This window comes from Candidozyma auris, chromosome 3, assembly GCF_003013715.1.
Source record: "Candidozyma auris chromosome 3, complete sequence".
Lineage (NCBI taxonomy): Eukaryota > Fungi > Ascomycota > Pichiomycetes > Serinales > Metschnikowiaceae > Candidozyma > Candidozyma auris.
The window spans coordinates 2208723-2228821 of NC_072814.1; the positions used below are offsets into that span (position 1 = coordinate 2208723).

Consider the following 20099-nt stretch of genomic DNA (forward strand, 5'->3'; position numbering starts at 1 on the left):
CCATTTCTCAGAAAAAAGAACACCACCCGTTTTAAGTCCTTCTTCTTTCTTCTTCTTTTTTCAACCACCAGAGGAAAGAAAGACGTCAGAACCCCCGGGGCATAGTATTTTATTTTTTTTTTTTCCCTTCCACGTTAATATTCTAAAAGAAGAGCCAGCGCCGCCTTTTTTTTTTTTCTCCCGTCTTTCCCAGCCCTCCTTTTTCTCCCGCCCACCAAATTCCATCAAATTCCACCAACATCCAGACAAGGTGGACTTATCCTAAATTTTAAACTACTGCTTTTTTCGGAACTCATAGTTATTTCATCATGGCCGACCATCAAGAAGCAGATATCGACTCCATTGTCGACAGATTATTGGAAGTCAGAGGGTCTCGTCCCGGTAAACAAGTGACGCTCTTGGAGCACGAGATTCGTTACTTGTGCACGAAAGCCAGGGAGATTTTCATCCAGCAACCCATTTTATTGGAGTTGGAGGCGCCCATCAAGATTTGTGGCGACATCCATGGCCAGTATTATGACCTATTGCGCCTCTTTGAGTATGGTGGTTTCCCGCCAGAGGCAAACTACTTGTTTCTTGGTGACTACGTCGACAGAGGGAAGCAGTCGTTGGAGACGATCTGCCTCTTGTTGGCGTACAAGATTAAGTACCCAGAAAACTTTTTCATCTTGAGAGGCAACCACGAGTGCGCCTCCATCAATCGTATCTATGGTTTCTACGACGAGTGCAAGAGAAGGTACAACATCAAGTTGTGGAAAACATTCACCGACTGCTTCAACTGCTTGCCTATTGCCGCCATCATTGATGAGAAGATCTTCACCATGCATGGAGGTTTGTCTCCCGACTTGAACTCGATGGAGCAAATTAGAAGAGTCATGAGACCCACAGACATCCCCGACGTCGGCTTGCTTTGCGACTTATTGTGGTCCGATCCCGACAAGGACATTGCCGGCTGGTCCGAGAACGACCGTGGTGTTTCTTTCACGTTTGGTCCCGACGTTGTGTCTCGATTCTTGCAAAAACATGATATGGATTTGATATGCAGAGCTCACCAGGTGGTGGAGGACGGCTATGAGTTCTTCTCTAAGAGACAGTTGGTGACATTGTTCTCCGCTCCAAACTACTGTGGTGAGTTTGACAATGCCGGTGCCATGATGAGCGTGGACGAGTCCTTGCTCTGTTCTTTCCAGATCTTAAAACCAGCTGACAAGAGACCAAGGTATCCCCCTCCAAACAGCGTTGGCAATAACCGCCCGGTGACTCCTCCAAGAAAGGCAAAGCGTGGCTCCAAGTAAGCAAAACGTCTCATTACCTATATTTGGGCGTTCTTTAGACATGGCCGCCTTTTTGCAATTATGTTGATGATGTTTTTTACGATGTCGAATTTGGGGAATCGCTCCATCGGTGCCCCATATTTCCTTTCCTCAGATCAGGATTTTATTCCCCTGTTGTGGCTTTCATCTTTTTGAAGCCGTGTATTTTAGCCCCGAGCCGATTCAGCACCGGTATCGGTGACCAGACTAATCCAGTCCATTCTTTAACATGCATCCACTTTACGAAGCCAGATTATATTACCACTTTTTTTTTGTTTTGCTAGTTGGGTTTGCTGCTCACTGAATTGATGTATGTCGACAACCCGAAGACATACCCACTCATGCTTCGCCATAATATTTATGTTGACAGCCAGAGACAAATGTAAATATCTTCATGAGGCTGCTGCGAAACGGGTGATCTAACAAACAAGAAACGAAGAGCGAGTTCACAGCATAGAATTAGCGAGAATGATCGAACACAATCCCATAGTTGGCGAGGATGTGGTGACGAGCACGATGGCGTAATTTTCAAAAGTAAGCAACCATATAGATTATATTTTATCGTGCTTGTCAGTGTTGTTTCTCGATTATAATGCTGCTTACCTTATATAGTTTCTATCTTGTATAGTTGCTTGATAGTAAGTAAATGCAGCGCAGCGAAAAGAAGCTTATGAGGGCTTTTGGCTCCTTTTGGGACCGGAGACTCTCTTCTGAGGACGGGAAGCTGCTTGCTGTGGAAGAATGATTGGAATGGATGGCCATATTTTAGATATTTTTTTCTTTCTTTAGTTTAATTCAAAAAATGTTACGATGGCGAAGTAGCGAATTTACGATTCTTGACGTGTTCACTAGGCTTAATCACCACAAGTGACGACATGTTTCTGATGAGACTTGGCTAACTACCTTATTCTTGATTGTCGATGTACTTTCGGAAGCGAGTCATCTTATATTAAAGTGAAGATACCGACAACGCCTCAAACTTTACAAGACTACTTTCTCAAGAGCGTGAAAGACTCTAGTTAAATGAGATTTAAGTTTTTGAGACAGTAATCCCTTTTTTTTTTTTTTTTTTAGGGGAATTCGAAGTCACAAGTGCCGCTTTTTTAATCAAATGTGGGAGTACTAAGAGATGAGTGAGTAGCAGACTCTGGATAATAAAACCCAAAGCTGATGTATACTCATGATATTCTTTACGACGGTGAACAATATTTGTAACGTCTACCTTTGGCTTGAATCATATATGTAGAATTGTCGAATTGAGCCATCTTAGATAACACCCTTGTATGTAAATCGAAGGAAGACTAAAAGAAGCCATTTGTTCTAAAAAGAAAAGCGATTATTACGAAAAATCGAATCATTGAGATTGTACTCGATTCTTGAATTCTCCTCAAAGATAATCATTTTCATAATTGAGTTAAAACGTACGACAACAAACATACATAACTTTGCAGCCGACAATAATCGTTGAGGTCAATTTCGTAAACTTTAATCCAAGCTACATCGTTCGCGTTGTAATCTTCCCTTTCTCTCAATAATACTCTCAACTGTAACTTATCAAACAAGCTCAATCTCAGAGGAGGCTCAAGACACTTTCCTCCAACACTGAATTAAACTTCAACTTGAACTCTTTATTGGAATTCACTGGATTTATAAAACCAAGTTTCAACTTGAATTCTAGTTGATATTCAGTGAATGTAGAATTTTCAACATCAAGGAGCTTTTGATCTACTGAATTTCCACATTCATCACTTCCCTTTGACCTTGTCGTGTTTTCGCAGCCATTTCTCAGTGATTTCTCAGTGCGCTGGAATCCTCAACCAACAGACGACAACACACAGCAAAATACCCTCATGATTCAGAATCAGTTGCAAATGTCAACCTACGTATGCAAACTCCCTGGTTAGCCAGTCTCTTTCACCGATGTGTTCCTGATTCCAGCGCCGATAAAAGCAGTCACACAGTCACGTGCGGTCTGTCGCCACACATCGAGCCTCAGTTTTTGCATACAAGACCCTCACTAATCCTCACACTAACAGTACTCACATAGTGCGAGAAACATGGAGGAAACGCACACAAAAATCATGGTGTGACCTGCACATAATCCACGAAATTCTCCTTCGCAGTCCTTGAAAAAATTATCACTTCTTCCCAGTAAAAACTCTTTCTCATCCAAATAGACACAAGATGGTATGTGAACTCGTATAGATCATCAAGGAAATAGCACATTGTCGAGCCGTCCGGCTGTCCGATATGATAAATCGACGTTATTCAAAAAGTTCTGAGATGAAAGTGGCCAGGCATGAAGATTTTATCATAACCACTACTTCTCCGCTGAAAAGAGCCCATATTCGAAATTCTCCTTTACCTGCTGATAATGAGGCTAGAGTAATACCTCGGTGGCTCGTTTGAAATCCATCAACCTTGCCGTTTCCTAGGTTATCCTTCATCCCATCCCCATACTAACATATCAGGTTTTAGTTCAGGACTTGTTGCACCCAAACCCAGCCACTGAGGCTCAGAAACACAAGAAGAAGACTTTGGTGCAGAGCCCAAGATCTTATTTCATGGACGTCAAGTGCCAGGGCTGCTTGAACATCACCACTGTCTTCTCCCACGCACAGACCGCCGTCACTTGCGACAACTGCTCCACCGTTTTGTGTACCCCAACTGGTGGTAAGGCCAAGTTGACCGAGGGCTGCTCTTTCAGAAGAAAGTAAACGCTTTTAACCTAATACATCAAAAGAATATACATGCATAATGTGAAGCTGTCCGTAGATTTAGAGGTCCAGGTTAAAGAAGGTTATACCATATTGCAGACTGACTATAGTATTTCATGTAGTTAGAGCACCTGGAAATCTCAATGTTATCTTTTTAGTAGAATTATGACATCTGTAGGTGGTCTCTAAGGCTGTTACCTCAATTATATCAAGCAGATATGCTGACGAGATCAACAATTTTATCAAGTTCTTTTCTTTACTTACAAAAGGCGAATATTGACTATAGTTTGGTGACTGTTTTGTTCGTCATGTTTCGTGGAAGTGGTTCGAGCTTTTGAAACACAGAAAGCGTCCATAGTTACCAAGTATGACAAATCAAGAATGAACTCGGCTATTTGATAGTGCCCGAAAACTAATAAACATTGACTTACCAAAAAAAGTTCGAACGAAATAAGTGTGATTGCAAGAAGCAGCTCGTGTTATCATTTAGGATACAGTATAGAAAGTCAAAATAGGTTTGAGGATCACCCATTACCGTAGCTCTCCAAAACGAATACGAATTTACGTTGACTAGCTAGCTGTCTTAGAATATCATCTATTACATAAGAAATACCAAATTAAAAAATGTTGAACCCTCATAACCAATTGTAGATTGGGTAAGCCTCCTCTTTATAACTTGGACTTGGAGAAGTGTCTGATGACCTCATCAAAAGCTTTGGCAACCTTTGACACGTTGTTCTCGTTCAACCCGGCAACAGAAGCTCTACCGGAGCTGACCAAGTAAACACCATGGGTCTTCTCCAAACGGGCAACCATGTCTGGGGTCAAGCCAGTGAAGGAAAACATACCCGTCTGGTTAGTGATGTGATCCCAAGTACCAGGGGTACCTAATTCTTCCAATTGCCTTCTCAACTCCTTTCTCATGGAAATGATTCTCAGCGACATGGTGATAAGGTCCTCCTGCCACTGTTTTCTCAAAGAATCGTCGGTGAGAATGGTAGCCACAATCTTGGCACCGTAAGCTGGAGGGTTGGAGATCTCAGATCTCGTCAACTTGTTCAATTGCGATTTGATCGCACGCTTCAAGGGGTCTCTGATGCTTGCAGACTCACTGAGAGGCAACACAACGTGGATTGCACCCACTCTTTCGCCGTACATACCGACATTCTTAGCAAAAGACTGGCAAATGACAATAGGCGTGGAAATGACGCCCGACCTGATGGCTTCTCTAATTGGGGCGGCGTCCCTCTCCAAGTCACCGGAAGCGAAGCCCTGGTAGGCGGAGTCAAACAAGGGCAAGTGGTCGTGTTCAGCGATAGTCTTCAAGATTTGGGTCCATTCCTCGGCAGTAGGGTCCAAGCCAGTTGGATTGTGTGCACAAGCGTGCAAGAGGAAGATGGAGCCTCTAGGAGCGGATCTGATTGTGGCAAGGTAGCCCTCGAGATCAAGTTTCTTCTGCTTGGCATCCCAGTAAGGGTAGGTCTCGACGTTGAAGCCCAACGACGTGAAAATCTGGTTGTGGTTTGCCCAAGTGGGCTTGGACAAGTAGATGGTATGGTTGCCAGCGTAGAATTGCTTGAGGAACGCACCAGCCAAGTGCAAAGCGCCCGTTCCCGACAAGGACTGCTGGGACACCACGGCGTCTTCCTTGATGGCAGGAGAGTCTTCACCCAAAATGACCTTGGCGCTCTCCTTCAAGAAGGGCTCGTAGCCGGAAATCGAGAGGTACTCGTGGTTGTAGCCCTCAGAATTGATCAACTTTCTCTCTGCTTCTCTGACGGCAGGCAAGATCCAGGGCTTGCCGTTGTTGTCTCTGTAGGCGCCAATGCCCAAGTCCACCTTATCAGGCCTCGAGTCGGCAACATACCTTGCCTTCAAGCCGAAAAGGGGATCGGGGGGCAATTCCTTAACCTCGGTGAAGTACTTGGACATGATGGTAGTTAGCAAAGGTTTGAATAGGGATGTGAAAACGAGCAAATGAAGAGATGTGCTCAGGGACAAATAGTGGCAGAAAAGCCAGCTTCAGGTGCCAGTCGCATTTATATGTGGAAACTCGCGGGCTCGGAACAAAATGGTGGGGTCACCAAGGCACCTCCCTTGGACCGAGCGGTGTTTAACGGCACACGCATGAATCTGGCAAGGGCCTCTGTCTGTGTGCAGGACGGACAGCATGATCCTCTGGAAATGGGTAGTTGGGAGGCGACCTCAAGCATAGAGAGAGTTGTGACGTAGCAATCGGAAGGGATATTAAGATAGATTGGTAAATTTCCAAAAGAAAAGAAAAATCAAGAGAAGTGCTTTTCTCATTGCATTTGTGCTCCTGGTGGTCATCTGGATTGCCCAGTGTCTGGCCTGTGCAAAGGTGGAGGCAGCGCGCTGTTGGGCGAGTTAGCGGCGTTTGGCTGCAAACGGGTCAATAGGAGAGACAGAAGAAGCAAGAGGAATGTGGAAGGCATGGAAAAAGAAAAGAGAAGGCATGAAGCGGAAGGAAAAAGAGTTCAGGTTCGAGAATTGGACTTGTTGGGGTTTACAAAATATGTGATTATTTTTAAATTAGGAAATGTGGACCGGGTGGATTAGGGACGGGGGTGGATCATGGCAGCACTAGGCATTATTCTTAGGCAAAAGAGGGCACAAGAACCTCTGGTGTACTGAAGAGCCTTAGATGGACTGTTTCTTTTTTGTTGCAATGAAGTGGTATTGGGTAGTTTTCTTGTACTCTTGTTATTTTCGTTGTCTCAAGTATTCGAGTCGATGTATGAGTTAAGTCTGAATACTGATAGGCTAGTCGCTGGTAAAACAGAGTGAAAGGTACTTTTCTTACAAATTTGATCTAGACTGATGCTTCAAGCGTTTATAGAAACACGACCTCCCTCCAGTATGGGCTTGTTGCTGTGGGTGTTGTAGAATGTTGTATGGTGGCTCTTGTGGCATCGGTAGGCATTCTCTTGCAGCCCAGGGCATCATTATAGTACATTCACCTGAAAGGAGACTGTGTACGAGGGAACAGTGAAGAAGATGAAGTGAGCTAATTGTTTGCGAGTAGTTGTCTCTGTTTGCATGTTTGCCGGAGCTGTAACAAATGGCTGCAAAAGAGACCCTCGCAGAATCCGAAGTATAGTTGGAAGAATCCACGCGGCAATTAATGAACACGCAAGCTTTTCTTGTCAGGTACCGTTGTCTTTTAAGATTTTGATGCAAGCCCAAAATTTTGGTCATTTCACTCATGACAGCTGCTTCTGTCTACGTAGCTTGCCGATCACCAGCTGCTAACTACTTAAGGGCTCTGACTGACTCTGACTTCACGGTATTCCTCCATCAACCGATTGTCAGCCATTCCTATGTGAACGAAACCGTGTATTTAAACTCTCTGATTACTGCCTCCACGTTGGGACATTTCACTGTTTCTGTTTACTTTCTTTTTCCTCTGTGGAGTGTTTAGTCTGCCGCCTTGGCTGCGAATTGCCGCATAAGAAAATCTAATGTGCCCTTTTGCTGGAGGAGCCGTAGATTCTGTATGGCGCTCGGGTTCGGACTTTTACGACTGTACTGATGAACTAGCGGCTTCGTTAAGGATAAGCGCCCGCGTTTGGTAGACTACTCTAGTCTGCTCTTTCATGAGAAAAATCATCATGCGGCATATCTCCACCTTGGAGTTTGCAGCCAAAAATCAAACGTCAAAACTTCAGCTATTCTATCCATATCAGCTTAAATCTCACAAGTTTCTCTAATACCTACTTTCCTTGCCATGGCTGGCAATACGGGGGCACACTTATATTCAGTGCAATTGCCTATTTTTAATCGTAACATCTCCATTCATCGATGCAGCAACCGTTCTATGTACTAAATAGGCCGGCCCCAACATCACCTCACTATGCATTAATATACTCGATCATTTACACTACAGACTTCACCTCAAAGAACCTCTTCAAGTAGTAGATCTGAAACAATGAGTTGGCCGCAACAACAACAATCTGGAACAACGACCACCACTTGACTCTCGAGTTGGTCGACTCGGCGGTGTTTCTGTGGGTTCTCTCTCTAATCACCAAGTAATTCTGCTCGGCCTTCACGTCGCTGGTCAACTCTGCCAACTTCTTGATGGCGTAGTCCAACGTGTCGGACTTGGGGTCGTTGACATCAATGTACACCACCCCGTGCACGTTGAAGGACACATCCAAGTCGACTCTCGACGATCTCTCGTTCGAGAAGCAGTACTTGTATCTGCCGGTCATATCGGCCTTGATGCTCTCATCTCCATGGTCAACGCCTGATTTGGAGACTCTCGTCTTGTCATTAGGAGAAATGATGTAGAAGTCAATGGTGTATTGTTCAGCGTTGTTGGGGTCTCTGGAGCCTACCTGGTAGCTGATGGACAACTCATCATTGGCCTTCAAGTGTTCGAAGAAACATTGCTTGCCGTGAGGGGGCAAGAGCACAGTGTGGGCCTGAACTACGGCCACGAGCATGAACACAAGGGCAAGCAAGTTCATGGTAGTTGGACGGTTATGGGTTGTTGGAGTTTGTATGGAAAAGTGTGCGTGTTTTCTTCACCACGCGGTCGATGCACGACCCAGGCCATTTTGCAGCCATTAAAGACAGATTCAAGGTAGTGAAGTTTGAGAAAGGTGCTATTTTGTTTCAGATATCAATGAGTGGCCTATCGTTTTTTGTTGTAACCTGAGTGTTGATTGGTTGATCGGTCAGTCTTGTCTATGTTCGCTACCCTCACTTCCTACGACTTTCTACCATGCCGAGTGTATTGTTAATGCTATGAGTGGGCAAGGCCCGTGGTTTATAAAGGTTTCATGATCTCCTCATATAGAAGAGCCTTCAACTCCTCGATGGACAAATCATCCTTGTGTTTGTTGAATTCGAGGAAGTCGTCTGGAATAGGTTCAGCCGAAGGCTCGTCCTCATTATCGTGGTACATACTGAGATATGGATGCTCCAAAGCCTTCTCGACGGTGATACGCTTCGCTGGGTTAAACACTAGGAGCTGCTCCAAGAGGTCCAACATCAAAGGATCAGCGTTGGGGCACCCAGCAAAAAGCTCTGCAAATGGCACCTTCTTGCAAAACGGAAGCAGCCTAATGTATTCACGAGCACGCTTCGACTTGATGTTGTAATAATCTTCTGAATTTGGAGTGCCCAACACCTCCATAATTAGCCAGAGCTGGTTGTGGTAGTCTCTGCCAGGGAAAAGTGGCCTTCCACTTGCCATCTCGGCCAATATGCAACCTACACTCCACACATCGATCGCTGTGGTGTACTCCAGGAATGTGAGCATGATCTCAGGCGCCCTGTACCAGCGGGTCGCCACGTACTCAGTCATGAAACCAAAATTGTCCTCAGCAGAAGCAGCCGAGCGAGCAAGGCCAAAGTCGCAGATCTTGAGGTCGCAGTTGGCGTTGATAAGCAAATTCAGCGGTTTCAAGTCCCGATGGAGCACGTTGGCCAGGTGCAACGCTTTCAAGGCTCTTAGCATTTGGTACGTGAAGTACTGGAGATGGTCGTAGAGAAGGTTCTGGGACCGTATCACCTTGTGCAAATCGGACTCCATGAGCTCCTGAATCAAATAGATCTCGTTGAACGTCTCGTAGGACTCGGGCTGCTGCAACGCCAAAATGCCCACGATGTTCTCGTGGTTAAAGTGCTTGAGTAGCTTCAACTCCCGGAGCGTCCTCAAGCAGAGCATCTGTCTGTGGAACGGCTCGATCTTTTTGATGGCCACCTTTTGCTGGGTGGGTTTGTGTATCGCAGAACACACAACCCCGTACGCTCCCTCGCCAACCACTTCAAGCACCTGGTAGTGGTCAGACACATTAAAAGTGTACTTATGGTCGTTGACGGGCGGTTGCTGGGGCTGGCTCTGGTGCTGACTCTGGCTCTGGTGCTGGTTCTGGCTCTGGTTCTGGTTCTGGTTCTGGTTCTGGTTCTGGTTCTGGTGCTGGATCTGCGGGAGCGGCTGGTCGTTGTGCTGGTAAGTTTGGTAATACTGGGGGGTGGCAGCTTGGTTCATGGATGTAGTTCGTGGCAGGTGGGTGAAAATTTGTAGGTGGTTTGTGGAGAGTAGCAGAAGTGAATATGTATATGAGTGGGTTTCACCAGGAAATGCGATACGCGATCTACGTGGGCGGGCCGACATAGGGCGCACGAAGGAAAAGAAAATCACTATGGGAACAGACACCTCTAACCTGAAACACGGCTTGGGCCGGGGGTGTAATACACCCGTTTCGAGAACAAATAACATCTGCTGGGAAAACTGCGTGCCGCTTTTGGAGGTAGATTTCGATCTCGTGATTTGTTGTCGTCTTATAAATATATTTGGGTGGTATTTGATCAGACCTTGGTGGGCTTGCTACTAGTGAAAGGGTCTTTTGCAACCGCGCAAAGCTACAGGCGAGCACAGCTGAAGGCAGCAAAGATGAAACAAAAATGAAACAGGAATGTGCGGCGGTCTCGCATTGGCTTGACTACTTGGGTTTTTGGGGTTCTTATGTGAAACAGAATAAAAGTATTATGTGAAACATAACGAAAGACCCCCGCTAACTCCTCTGTCGTTCCGGTGCTCTAGACTTTGAAGTGGGCAAAGAGAAAGACAGTACTTCGGGCGCAAAGCGCTATATACATAGACACATGGGAAATGACGAGGGCTTTGGTCATTTTGGGCCATGCACTTGGATCTTTTGGGTCTCGATATCCGCAAGATCAGGTACTCTGTGGCTGCTTGTTCGTGGTCATTTTTTGGACACCTTTTGCAATTGCCTCGAGTTTTGGGCGGGCTAGTTATTGTGAATATTCATGAGGATAGAATGGAGGTAGTGGTATTATCAGGTCGGGCTGGGTTGAAGGTTCTGCATTGAATCTGCCTTTGGCTTGACTTCTGATCGTCATGACACCTCTTGCTTACATTGCACTTGCAATTCTCGAACTGCATGTGAAATTTAGAGCATGATTAATTGGTCGATTACTCTCAGTGTCTTTAGGGAAGACAACGAGGGATGCCCTTTAGGGACAACAAAATGACAATTTTCATTGAGCAAGCTTGAAGAAGGCCAGGATCTATTTTCCCACAGCCTTCATTGACAGAGTTGATTTGAGAAAAAAGGTGAACGTCATTGAGAGTCTCACAAATTAAATCGAAGATCCCAGAGGCCCTTTTAATACGAGACTTCTCTATTTGACTTCATGCGAAAAAAGAGAAGAAGGAGTTGAGTAGTCTTTTCAACTTTTGTGTACCACGGGGTTACTGGAATCAGAAGAACGCTGACCATCGAGATCCCCGCTAACGTCAGAACCAAGCTATACTTTTACATTTACTAGCACACTACCCTTACACTGTTACGTTGCTAATTCTGCTATGCCTCGGAGTGAACTCGCTCACCCCACTGTCGCTCAGGTGAGACCCAACTTTTTCGCAGCCATTGTATGCGCTAGTGGATCTAAGCCCCCGACATAGATCTCCATCTCTGATAGCCTTGCTCCACATTGGACCGATTAATTTCTCAACAGTCTGATTTGGGATGGTGCTACCTAATGTAGGCCAGCTCTCCTTAGCAGCCGTTTCCTTCTTTACAATCTTTGCTGGCCACTTTCTGACCCTTCCCTTCAGCGCAAAGAGTCTTTCTTTGGGCTCCTTCAGCTTCACATCCTCATGTCTCTGCCCGTTACCTCGCGTCTTGTTCTTTTTGTGTTGAAGCTCACTCTTAGGCTTCATCTGCATCTTCAGCGACTCTAAAAGCCACTCGCTCCCCTTCTTCACCCCCGTCGTCTGAACTTCCACTCCCTTGGAAGCTCCCACAATTGCGGCCCATTGAGGCTGCTTAGAGTTGTTGGTGGTGTTGACCTGCAACAGTTCAACTCTGATTGATTTTTGCATCGTTATTTGTAAACTCGTTAGTTTGTGTTTGAATGAGACAATCTGTGAAAGTCTCTGTGCTTATTGAAGTTGTGAGTATTCCAGAAGCTTGTCTGAAATGTGTTCTTCAATAAAGATAAAGAAGAAGAGAAGAAAAAAAATCCACCAGGAGGATGAAAGGCCACCTTATATACCCCAATTGTTGGGTGGGAGAATTTCAGGAATCTGAAGTTGCCTCTTACGGTTCAACGCTAGGCAACTACAAGACAATTAATTAGGACTAGGGAAAGTCTAGAGATTTGACGGTCTTACCCCGTTAGGGATATAAGTAAGTCATTTTAAGGACTTCAACACGTTCCTTTGTTCATGCTTGCAGTTGATGACCCAGCTACACTTTCTTGAATTTTTTTTATTGCCCTATTTCGTTTTCAGACTTGAAGTAGAAGGATCAATCACCGTAGATACATGGTGTCTGGTCTGCAAACTCATGTATTTTAGGCAACTATCTTCTTTTATAATCAACACAAGGCAAATAGAATGCATTGGGCTTTCTTTAAAGAGAATTAAGGAAGGTACAGAGATTTGTTGAGCATACCACTGTTGAAGCTCAATTAATCAACACTTTCCACTCGTGGGTTTCAAGGAGATTGACAGGTGACTAATAGGAAGGAGGGTGCCATTGACATCTAGCTTGTTCCGTGGCACCTATCACAGAAGGAAATTGCAGACAACAGTACGCTCCACAAACAACAGGTATACTCAAACAACGCTACAACACAAAGAACATTTAATTACTATTCTCATCTGGCCATGGCCATGCAACATATCCTGTCTTCTAACATCGACATGTAATTCAAGTCTCACCAAAAGAAACCTCAAGCAAAATAAGAATCAAAAACGAATCAATGACTCGAAAGGAAAAAACCACAAGTGATTTTTATCCTTTTGTTGGGAGGAAATAGTAATACAAAAAAAGAAAAACAAATCCAGTGACTCGAAAAGAAAAAACTCCATGAAGTTTTTATCTTTTTATGTTGTAAGGGGTTGAGTTGCCTCCCTTACCGTCGTAACTCCACCATGTCAGCATACCACAGGTGAACCATGACGAAATCCAACCTGGGGCTCACTCAAAAATCACAACTTCCGAACCTTCTTTTTGCACACAACAGACATCTGGAAACGATTCTGTGTGAGGTGGGAAGTGCTCTTCCATCGCAATAACGAGGAACAGGGCCGAAAAAGCTGGTCAAACTTCTTCGAGGGCTCACATCAGCACGCCGGAGCAGATCTCCATTGTGCTACATTTGCAAGCAGAACAAAAAAGTCCACAGAATCTGGTTTGACGACCGGTGGGGTCGTTTAAGTAAAAAGGAGCCGACTGTAAACTCCGCCACCAATTTAATCATTTGCAACTTACACTCACACCAGCATGATAACTCCGGCGGAGGGCGCTCAGAAGAGCTGGAGAAGCTGGCTGTTACAACTTCCCATCATGTGTTTCAAAGACCTTCCTCCAAGAGGCACACCTCACTGGCTCTGAAACAACGCCAGCAAAGTCTTCCGGCTCAAGGGCAGCGAGCACTCCTGAAAGCTTTCGCTACCATCAAGCGGGCTAATCCCACCGAATGAATCGTGTCAGCCGTACTTCTGCACTGCACGAGACCACAGCGAAGAAGAAGAAACCTGGTGGTGAGGGCTTCCGGGAAAAATAATAAATAAGGTGAGAGCGACTCTCATCCAAGGTTCATTGGAGGACCTCAATGACTCTACATCGCCACCTCAAGGAGGTTGGAACCCAGTGTCCATGCCTTCGGTGCTTTCAGGTGGCTGGCACAAAGGAGGCCATCAAAGAAGAGGTTGCCAATCTTTTCTCATCAGGACATTCCTTATACCACCGTTCACCACGTTCCTCTCTTTTTGGGATCTCGCTCACTGCAGAATTTGCAGCGACCGTACCCTATTTCGAAAGGTGAAGTTCCTCGTCAACAGCGCAATACAGAGTCGTCAAATTCCCCTCGCCTATGGAAGAAGCCGCGGCGGCGAGGCCAAGAGGGCCCGAGTAAGAAGTAGTAAGCAGAAATCCCCCATAGATTCGATACGAGTACTCAGTCCACCGAGAAGAACATCTCAGAGATAGTCAGCATCACGTCAACTGAAGAAGGTTAGAATGACGAAGGGACAAGCTGGAAGGGGCTACAAGGGTGATGACTTACGCGCGGGATAGAATCGTTCAAAACCACAGTGGCGATTGAAGGCAGCCAGAAAAAAGAAGAAGAAAAGTGGTTGGAAGCGAAATGGAAATGGCTGCGAAAACGGCTGTACTTATACTATTTCTCCCATGCAGGTCATGGTCGAAAACACTTGAGTCCTCACAGATGGGAAGCTAATCTAAAGAAGATAGATCACGAGCTTAATCAGACTATAATTGTTATGCCTCTGATCCCAAATGCATGGTTTCCCTTTTGTTACATGCATTTGCTCCAATGCCTTTATTAATGTGATAGGGCGCATTGTGCCGTCCTTCTTACCTCTATTCTTTCACCACTCACTCAAACTTTACTGGATTTTAATAATAAATTATCCAAGTCTTCTGTCGGCATACTTCACAATTCTATTTAGTTAACAAAGTAGAACGTCGTGTGAGCTGGTGCCTCTAAGGGTTTGTCCCCCATAAAGCGCCTCCTTCATAGTGGTTTGTTTACCCATAACGCGCTTTTCGTGTCTCACTTACTACATCTTCATCTCTCCAGCAATTGCTAACACTTCATGGCCGAACTCGACTTCAGTATCTTAGAGAAGGTCAAAAAACGGCTCGTGGACCCTCAGGATACACACGATCTTGATCTGGAAACCCAGGTCATTGGAGATGCTACACAAATCATCAGAAGAAATTCGAAACCAGAAAGCGCGTCCATACAAGCAGTTGAAGAAGAAGATGCCCAAGGCTTTCACTTTGGCCAGTCATTACTCTTTTCACAGCCAACTCAGAAGATAAGACACCCTATAGAGCCCATCAGGCTTCCTCAATTAGGACTCGAAGATGTGGAGGTGCTGAATCCAGAGACCGCGTCTACGCAGAAGATAAGCACGGTATCTGACACCCAAACCAAAGAAATTGAGGCAGACCTAACAAAGGCGTCTCTCACTGATGAGGAGAACGAGCTAGACGCCAACGAGGCTGAAACTACTGTGGACTCGTCCGTGCAGAAGAATGTCACCACTAAGGCGGAACTCGAGGAAATTCAGAGACAAATGAGCGAGGAAAAGAGGGCAAAATCTATCAAGCCTGCGTTTCTGAAGCGTAGCATTGACCCGGTAAAGCGATTAGTTGCTGCTTTTGAGTCAGACTCGGAGGGTGAGGAGGCCAAGGTGTTAAGTGATCAGCAATTACCAAAACTGAGCCCGACAACGTCTCCTATGAAGGAAACGGGCATGGGTAAAGTCAATTTGTCTGACTCTGACGACTCTGACCTTGAAAACTCCAACGTTCTTGACTTCATTCTGAAACCGCCGCCTCCTAAGCTGCCCACCATGAAGATTACGCATAACAATCCGGTCGAATCATATGCCTTGAACCTTAAACGCCAAATCTTGTCATCTCCAACCCGTCAAAATGAAGATAATCCCTCAATTGACCTTGATGATTCATCAGAAGAGGCTCCTGACGAGAGAAATAGCGCTGTACCAGAACTCACAAAGGACCAGAGGCTATTGATCAAGCAGAAGTTTGCCAGAAAGAAGCTCGAAAATACCAAAAAGAAAATTTTCTCAAAATTTCAGCATTTGCATACTACTAAGACCCCCAATAAACTATTTCAAGAGCTCAAGCGTGCAAACGCCAAACAGTTGAGCGAGTTAAAGCGTGAAAACGGAGATGCTGAATTGATAGAGGAGATCGAAAAGGAAGAGGAGGAAATGGGCACTCTTTTGGAACGTGAAATTGAGCGTGTGCGCCGTATCAGAAAGAAGGAAAAGTTGAAGGAGAAGGCTCAACAAGCATTATTGACCGGTAAAGTTGAAGGCAATAGTGACGAAGAAGACGACGGTGACTACAGGGAGGGACTGGAGGAAGAAGATGTCGTTCCTGATAGTGATATTGACCCTGAAGAATCCGACTATGGTCTGGATGACGATGAGGAAGGAGATGACATTGAGAACAGCGATGCTTTGTCTAGACATCCTCGTCGCGTTATTCTCTCTGATGACGAAGATGTTGCCTCTCAGGAGCCTCAGCAATCTACACATCAAACTAGTAAGGTAGAGAGGCGCCACGATGATAGTTATATGTTCGGTGGTCATGGCAGCGGTTCCACGCCTGAATCGGACGAAGAGGAAGAAGTGATGCATATACAAAGTGACAGTACACCAATACCACAACCTCTGCAACAGTTTCATGATATTGTGGAAGAGGATACCAAGGATACAAACCTGCGAAAGCTTTTCGGGAATCTTGAGACAAGAAACGACGATGCAGACAACTCAAACGTGTCGTTCAATCAGGAAGATAGCATTGAAAAGGCCATAGAAGTACCATCGTTTCAGGATATTACGCCATCCCAGGCGTCAGTTGATTTCACAATGCAAACCCAAGCCGATGTATTGCCTAGCCAGTTAACCTCAGTGACGCAAAATGACGAGGAATATTCTGATGGAGAGGAAGATTTCCCAACAGCAGTGTCCAGAGGACGCAGTCAAGTGCAAAATAAGCTTGATACAGTTCACGAAAGCGATGAAGAGAAGGCAGACGAGCCCACAGAAGAGGAGCTTCAAAAACAACTCGCCTTTTTTGAAGAAAAAATGCGTCGTAAAGAGCTCAAGGCTCGTCGCAAGCGAAAGGAGATGGAGAGAAAAGGATTAAAGAATTTGCTTGAAGGTGAGGCCGAGGAATCCGAAGACGAATGGAAAGGCATTGGAGGTGCTGATCATGAAGGAAGTGACCAAGCCGACTCAGAAGATGAGCGGATGATAGATAACAGGTTTAACATTGACCTCAATGATGAGGAAATCAGAAAAAAGTTCATGGAGCAATACCAAATCAAAGACAAGAAGGAGTTGGAGAAGTTGATTGACGACATCAAAAATCACAGACTTATCAAAAGAGCTCGCGGGAACGGGTTTGACATTGAGTTGAGTGACGAGGAGGACGAGATGTTGATGGCGTACAGGCGACAGAAGCTCGAAGAACAGAAGCAACGATTATTGGAAAATCAAAAATTACAAAAGTTGGTGAAGAATGAGAAAGCAAAGGCATTCTTCGAATCGATACAAGATGAAATGCTTTCAGTAGCTCTTGATGAGGATTCTGACGAGGAGGAAAGTTCACCATCGACTCAGACAGATGAGAAGTTGGGCGACAGCCAGGCGACTGAGGAAGACCAACCTGACTCAGAGCCTCGAAAAAGAGTACTACATCTTGAAGAGTCGTTTGTGCAGAAGAAATTGTCGTTTCTTTCAAGGAACGATGATGATGACTATATGAGTATTCAAAACATGTCACGCATGCAACATGGAGTCCAGTCAGACGATGAAGTCGAGGATATGATGACGCTTAAGAATAGAAGTATGATGAACTTGTTCAGATCAGAAACACCAGAGGTTGTGGAAGATGAGGACAGGGGCCATAAGAGGCCGATCGACGAGGTGGCCACAGACGAAGACGAAGATGACAACAGTGATACCACGTTGTCTCAGGTATTTAAAAAGCCATCTGTTGTGAGCCTGTTTCGCTCCTTCAAGGAGAAGAGAGGCGTACAGGTGTCAAGCCGAAGCTTCTCTGGAGTCACTGTCAACAAGGAGTATAAGATGGCTACCGGCTCAGAGGCGTCCATCTCATACATCTCCCGAGCTGCCAAGGTAAAGAACAACACGCCAAAGATGGACTTCAAGAGCAGCAGAGCCATCAGAATTGAAGAGGGGTTGAAAGAAGCCAAAAGAAAGAACTTCTCGAGTAAACTCTTCAACTCCAAGTCTTCCTTTGAGTAAGGTGTATAAATCATGCATAATTAGAATAAAAGACTTTCACTCAAAACTTGTTTGAACAGCAGCTGGCTCCTACTGTTTCGTACCAGTTTCTTAGGCAAGCCTTCAATTCTAGCGGTTTTGTTTCCAATCGTCAATGATGAGTGACTCCCACTTCTGAACTCCTTGTCCATGGAGCTCGGTGGGAGCCTTCGAGATTTGATTTCGTTTGGTATGCTGATGGGATCACGTAGACCTTTGCGAAGCTTCTTGATCCCATCAGGAGGCGACTCATGATTTACAGCTTTAATACTCGAAGCTGGCAAAGGCGAGGCATTGCCATACATTAAGTGAAGGAAGCTTGACGTTAAAGTCTTGCCCAACTGATCAATGCTTCCTCTTCGAGGAGGTGCTCCTTGCCGTGGCTGCTCAAATCCTCTTGGGGAGCCCAAGGGCAGGTTGAGTAAATTGAATATGGTAATGTTACTCTTCTTTGGTGTTGTCGGCTGTTTTTTCTTCACGGGAGAGCCATCTGCTGCTTTCAGTTGATGCAATATACTGGTGGAGTGATCCTTGAATGACTTGGTGAGCAAGTTTTGTGGCTTACCCTCCACGGTGCTGGTGAAAATCGCCTCCACAGTAGGTTTGCCAACGTTTCCCTTATTGATGATTGTGTCAGCCGGGTTGTGGAACTTGCAGGAGGGTTTGGAATCGTCTTTACTCTCAAAAATCAGGTCGTGAGATTTAGACTTCTGAAGTGGAGACGTGGGGAACGCCGAACGAAGATCAACTCTGGATGGCCGCAAGAAGTCGTGGAAGTTCTCTAGCTCAAATCTCTTTGTCTCTGGCAGGTCAGAGATCCCCGAGCAAAGGGAAACGTTTTCGATGTCAAGGTCGAGGTTGCTCATGTCGATTGGGTTCAACGCCTTGAAAGTCGGGCTGTATGATAATGCAGAAGTGTCTTTATGATCGTCAAAGTCGTTGGGCTCCATTGCAGAAGACACATCTGTAGACCGGTGGTGCGAGTCCATGATCGAGTCCTGGTGATCGTAAGTACCTGCTGACAGTTTGGATACGTTCCGATGGGTCTCTGGTTCGTGTTCCAAAACAGGATTCAAAGTATATGCTGATGAAAGTCTATAACGGGATTTCTTCTTCTCCACTTTGCGATCCTTACAGCGGAGAGGGCGTAAGTTGAGGTTGGAGATCGAGAGCATCGCCTGGAGCTCCTTTTTTTGCTGGGGTTCAACTACCTGATGATTTTCTTCAACCGTTGTGGAGAGCCGCTCGTTATGATGACGAAACGTGTCGAGCATGTAGTTGTACTCTTTGGTCAAGTTAAGAAAGGTGGTCTCGTTAGTGAAGCTCTCGTTCAAGTGGAGATTCGAGTCCAAAAAGTACGATTTTTCGTGGAGCTTTTCGAACTCGTTGATGCAAACGTTGTTCTTGTTCAAGAGCTCGGTCATGTAGTCGATTTCAGCGTCTGCCGAGGTGATTCTAGAGTTCAACTGCAAGATCCGCAGAATAAGCGAGTTGGACTCGTCCATAGAGCTGGCAATGGACTCTGAGCGGCTGGTGATGGCATCTGCCATGTTCAAGAGGTCGTCTATGCGGGACATTCTTTGGAGCTGAGCTGACAAGCAGTTGGAAAGCAGTGTGGAATGTATGAGTGGGAGAAGAGCTGAATCACCAATAGTATGAAGAAACTGCTTCTCATAAATCTGCGTAGACAATGTCCTGTGAAATTCAAGCCAGTCGTGAGTTGATTCCCAAACCAGCCAGATATGAAAAAGAGCTTCTTAGTCTCTGCCAGAAAATCTCCCCTTTATCTTTGGGATGTGTGGCTGATATCAAAGCTTCACTATGGAGAGCGATGTTTGTTTACTTTTGCCTGCACGGTCTGCGCGGCCCCTTTGTTTAGGGAAGAAAAGAGTACAGAACAAGCGAACTGGTGGCCAGAAAAAAGTTGAGACACTCGCTCGCTTACACAAACAGCTGCACATTCACCTGTTTGGGATGAAAAGTGATCCACATACGTAGCTGAAAAAGAAATAGGATGAGAAATCGATGTGCGGATTTGAGGAGAAAGTTGAGAGATCGAGTGTTGATGCATTTCTTGGTGTGGGGGGGGTTTTGTGCTTTTGTTGTGCGCTGCGTAGGTGGAGAATGTCACATAATGGCTGCGAAATAGTCCTTTTTACGGTGATCAAGCCATTGCAGATCTCAAGAAAGGAATGAATGTTCAAATAT

At 45.4% G+C, this 20099-nt stretch overlaps 8 protein-coding genes across 8 annotated transcripts; 3 read left to right on the forward strand and 5 right to left on the reverse strand. All coding sequences in view use genetic code 12, as the record gives it.

The window, feature by feature from the left end:
- Positions 1–308: 308 nt before the first annotated feature.
- GLC7 (type 1 serine/threonine-protein phosphatase catalytic subunit GLC7) lies at positions 309–1295 on the forward strand (the record flags this gene model as incomplete). The annotated part of the gene is made up of 1 exon (XM_029032534.2): positions 309–1295. One exon carries the CDS (start codon positions 309–311, stop codon positions 1293–1295), a length of 987 nt encoding a protein of 328 aa, XP_028892849.1.
- A 2202-nt stretch (positions 1296–3497) lies between these two features.
- Positions 3498–4030, forward strand: RPS27 (40S ribosomal protein eS27; the record flags this gene model as incomplete). Its single annotated transcript, XM_029032533.1, has 2 exons — positions 3498–3500; positions 3785–4030. 2 exons carry the CDS (start codon positions 3498–3500, stop codon positions 4028–4030), a joined length of 249 nt encoding a protein of 82 aa, XP_028892848.1.
- A 669-nt stretch (positions 4031–4699) lies between these two features.
- On the reverse strand, positions 4700–5962 carry AAT21 (aspartate transaminase AAT2; the record flags this gene model as incomplete). Its single annotated transcript, XM_029032532.2, has 1 exon — positions 4700–5962. One exon carries the CDS (start codon positions 5960–5962, stop codon positions 4700–4702), a length of 1263 nt encoding a protein of 420 aa, XP_028892847.1.
- A 1964-nt stretch (positions 5963–7926) lies between these two features.
- Positions 7927–8523, reverse strand: EMP24 (Emp24p; the record flags this gene model as incomplete). The annotated part of the gene is made up of 1 exon (XM_029032531.2): positions 7927–8523. The coding sequence occupies one exon, from the start codon at positions 8521–8523 to the stop codon at positions 7927–7929; it is 597 nt and encodes a 198-aa protein (XP_028892846.1).
- Positions 8524–8825: 302 nt separating this feature from the next.
- Positions 8826–10052, reverse strand: CEK1 (mitogen-activated serine/threonine-protein kinase; the record flags this gene model as incomplete). The annotated part of the gene is made up of 1 exon (XM_029032530.2): positions 8826–10052. One exon carries the CDS (start codon positions 10050–10052, stop codon positions 8826–8828), a length of 1227 nt encoding a protein of 408 aa, XP_028892845.2.
- A 1314-nt stretch (positions 10053–11366) lies between these two features.
- On the reverse strand, positions 11367–11912 carry CJI96_0003633 (uncharacterized protein; the record flags this gene model as incomplete). Its single annotated transcript, XM_054702131.1, has 1 exon — positions 11367–11912. The coding sequence occupies one exon, from the start codon at positions 11910–11912 to the stop codon at positions 11367–11369; it is 546 nt and encodes a 181-aa protein (XP_054558106.1).
- Positions 11913–14657: 2745 nt separating this feature from the next.
- Positions 14658–17873, forward strand: GIN1 (chromatin-modulating protein MRC1; the record flags this gene model as incomplete). Its single annotated transcript, XM_029033187.2, has 1 exon — positions 14658–17873. One exon carries the CDS (start codon positions 14658–14660, stop codon positions 17871–17873), a length of 3216 nt encoding a protein of 1071 aa, XP_028891779.2.
- A 20-nt stretch (positions 17874–17893) lies between these two features.
- On the reverse strand, positions 17894–19468 carry CJI96_0003635 (uncharacterized protein; the record flags this gene model as incomplete). The annotated part of the gene is made up of 1 exon (XM_029033186.2): positions 17894–19468. The coding sequence occupies one exon, from the start codon at positions 19466–19468 to the stop codon at positions 17894–17896; it is 1575 nt and encodes a 524-aa protein (XP_028891778.2).
- Positions 19469–20099: the final 631 nt, after the last annotated feature.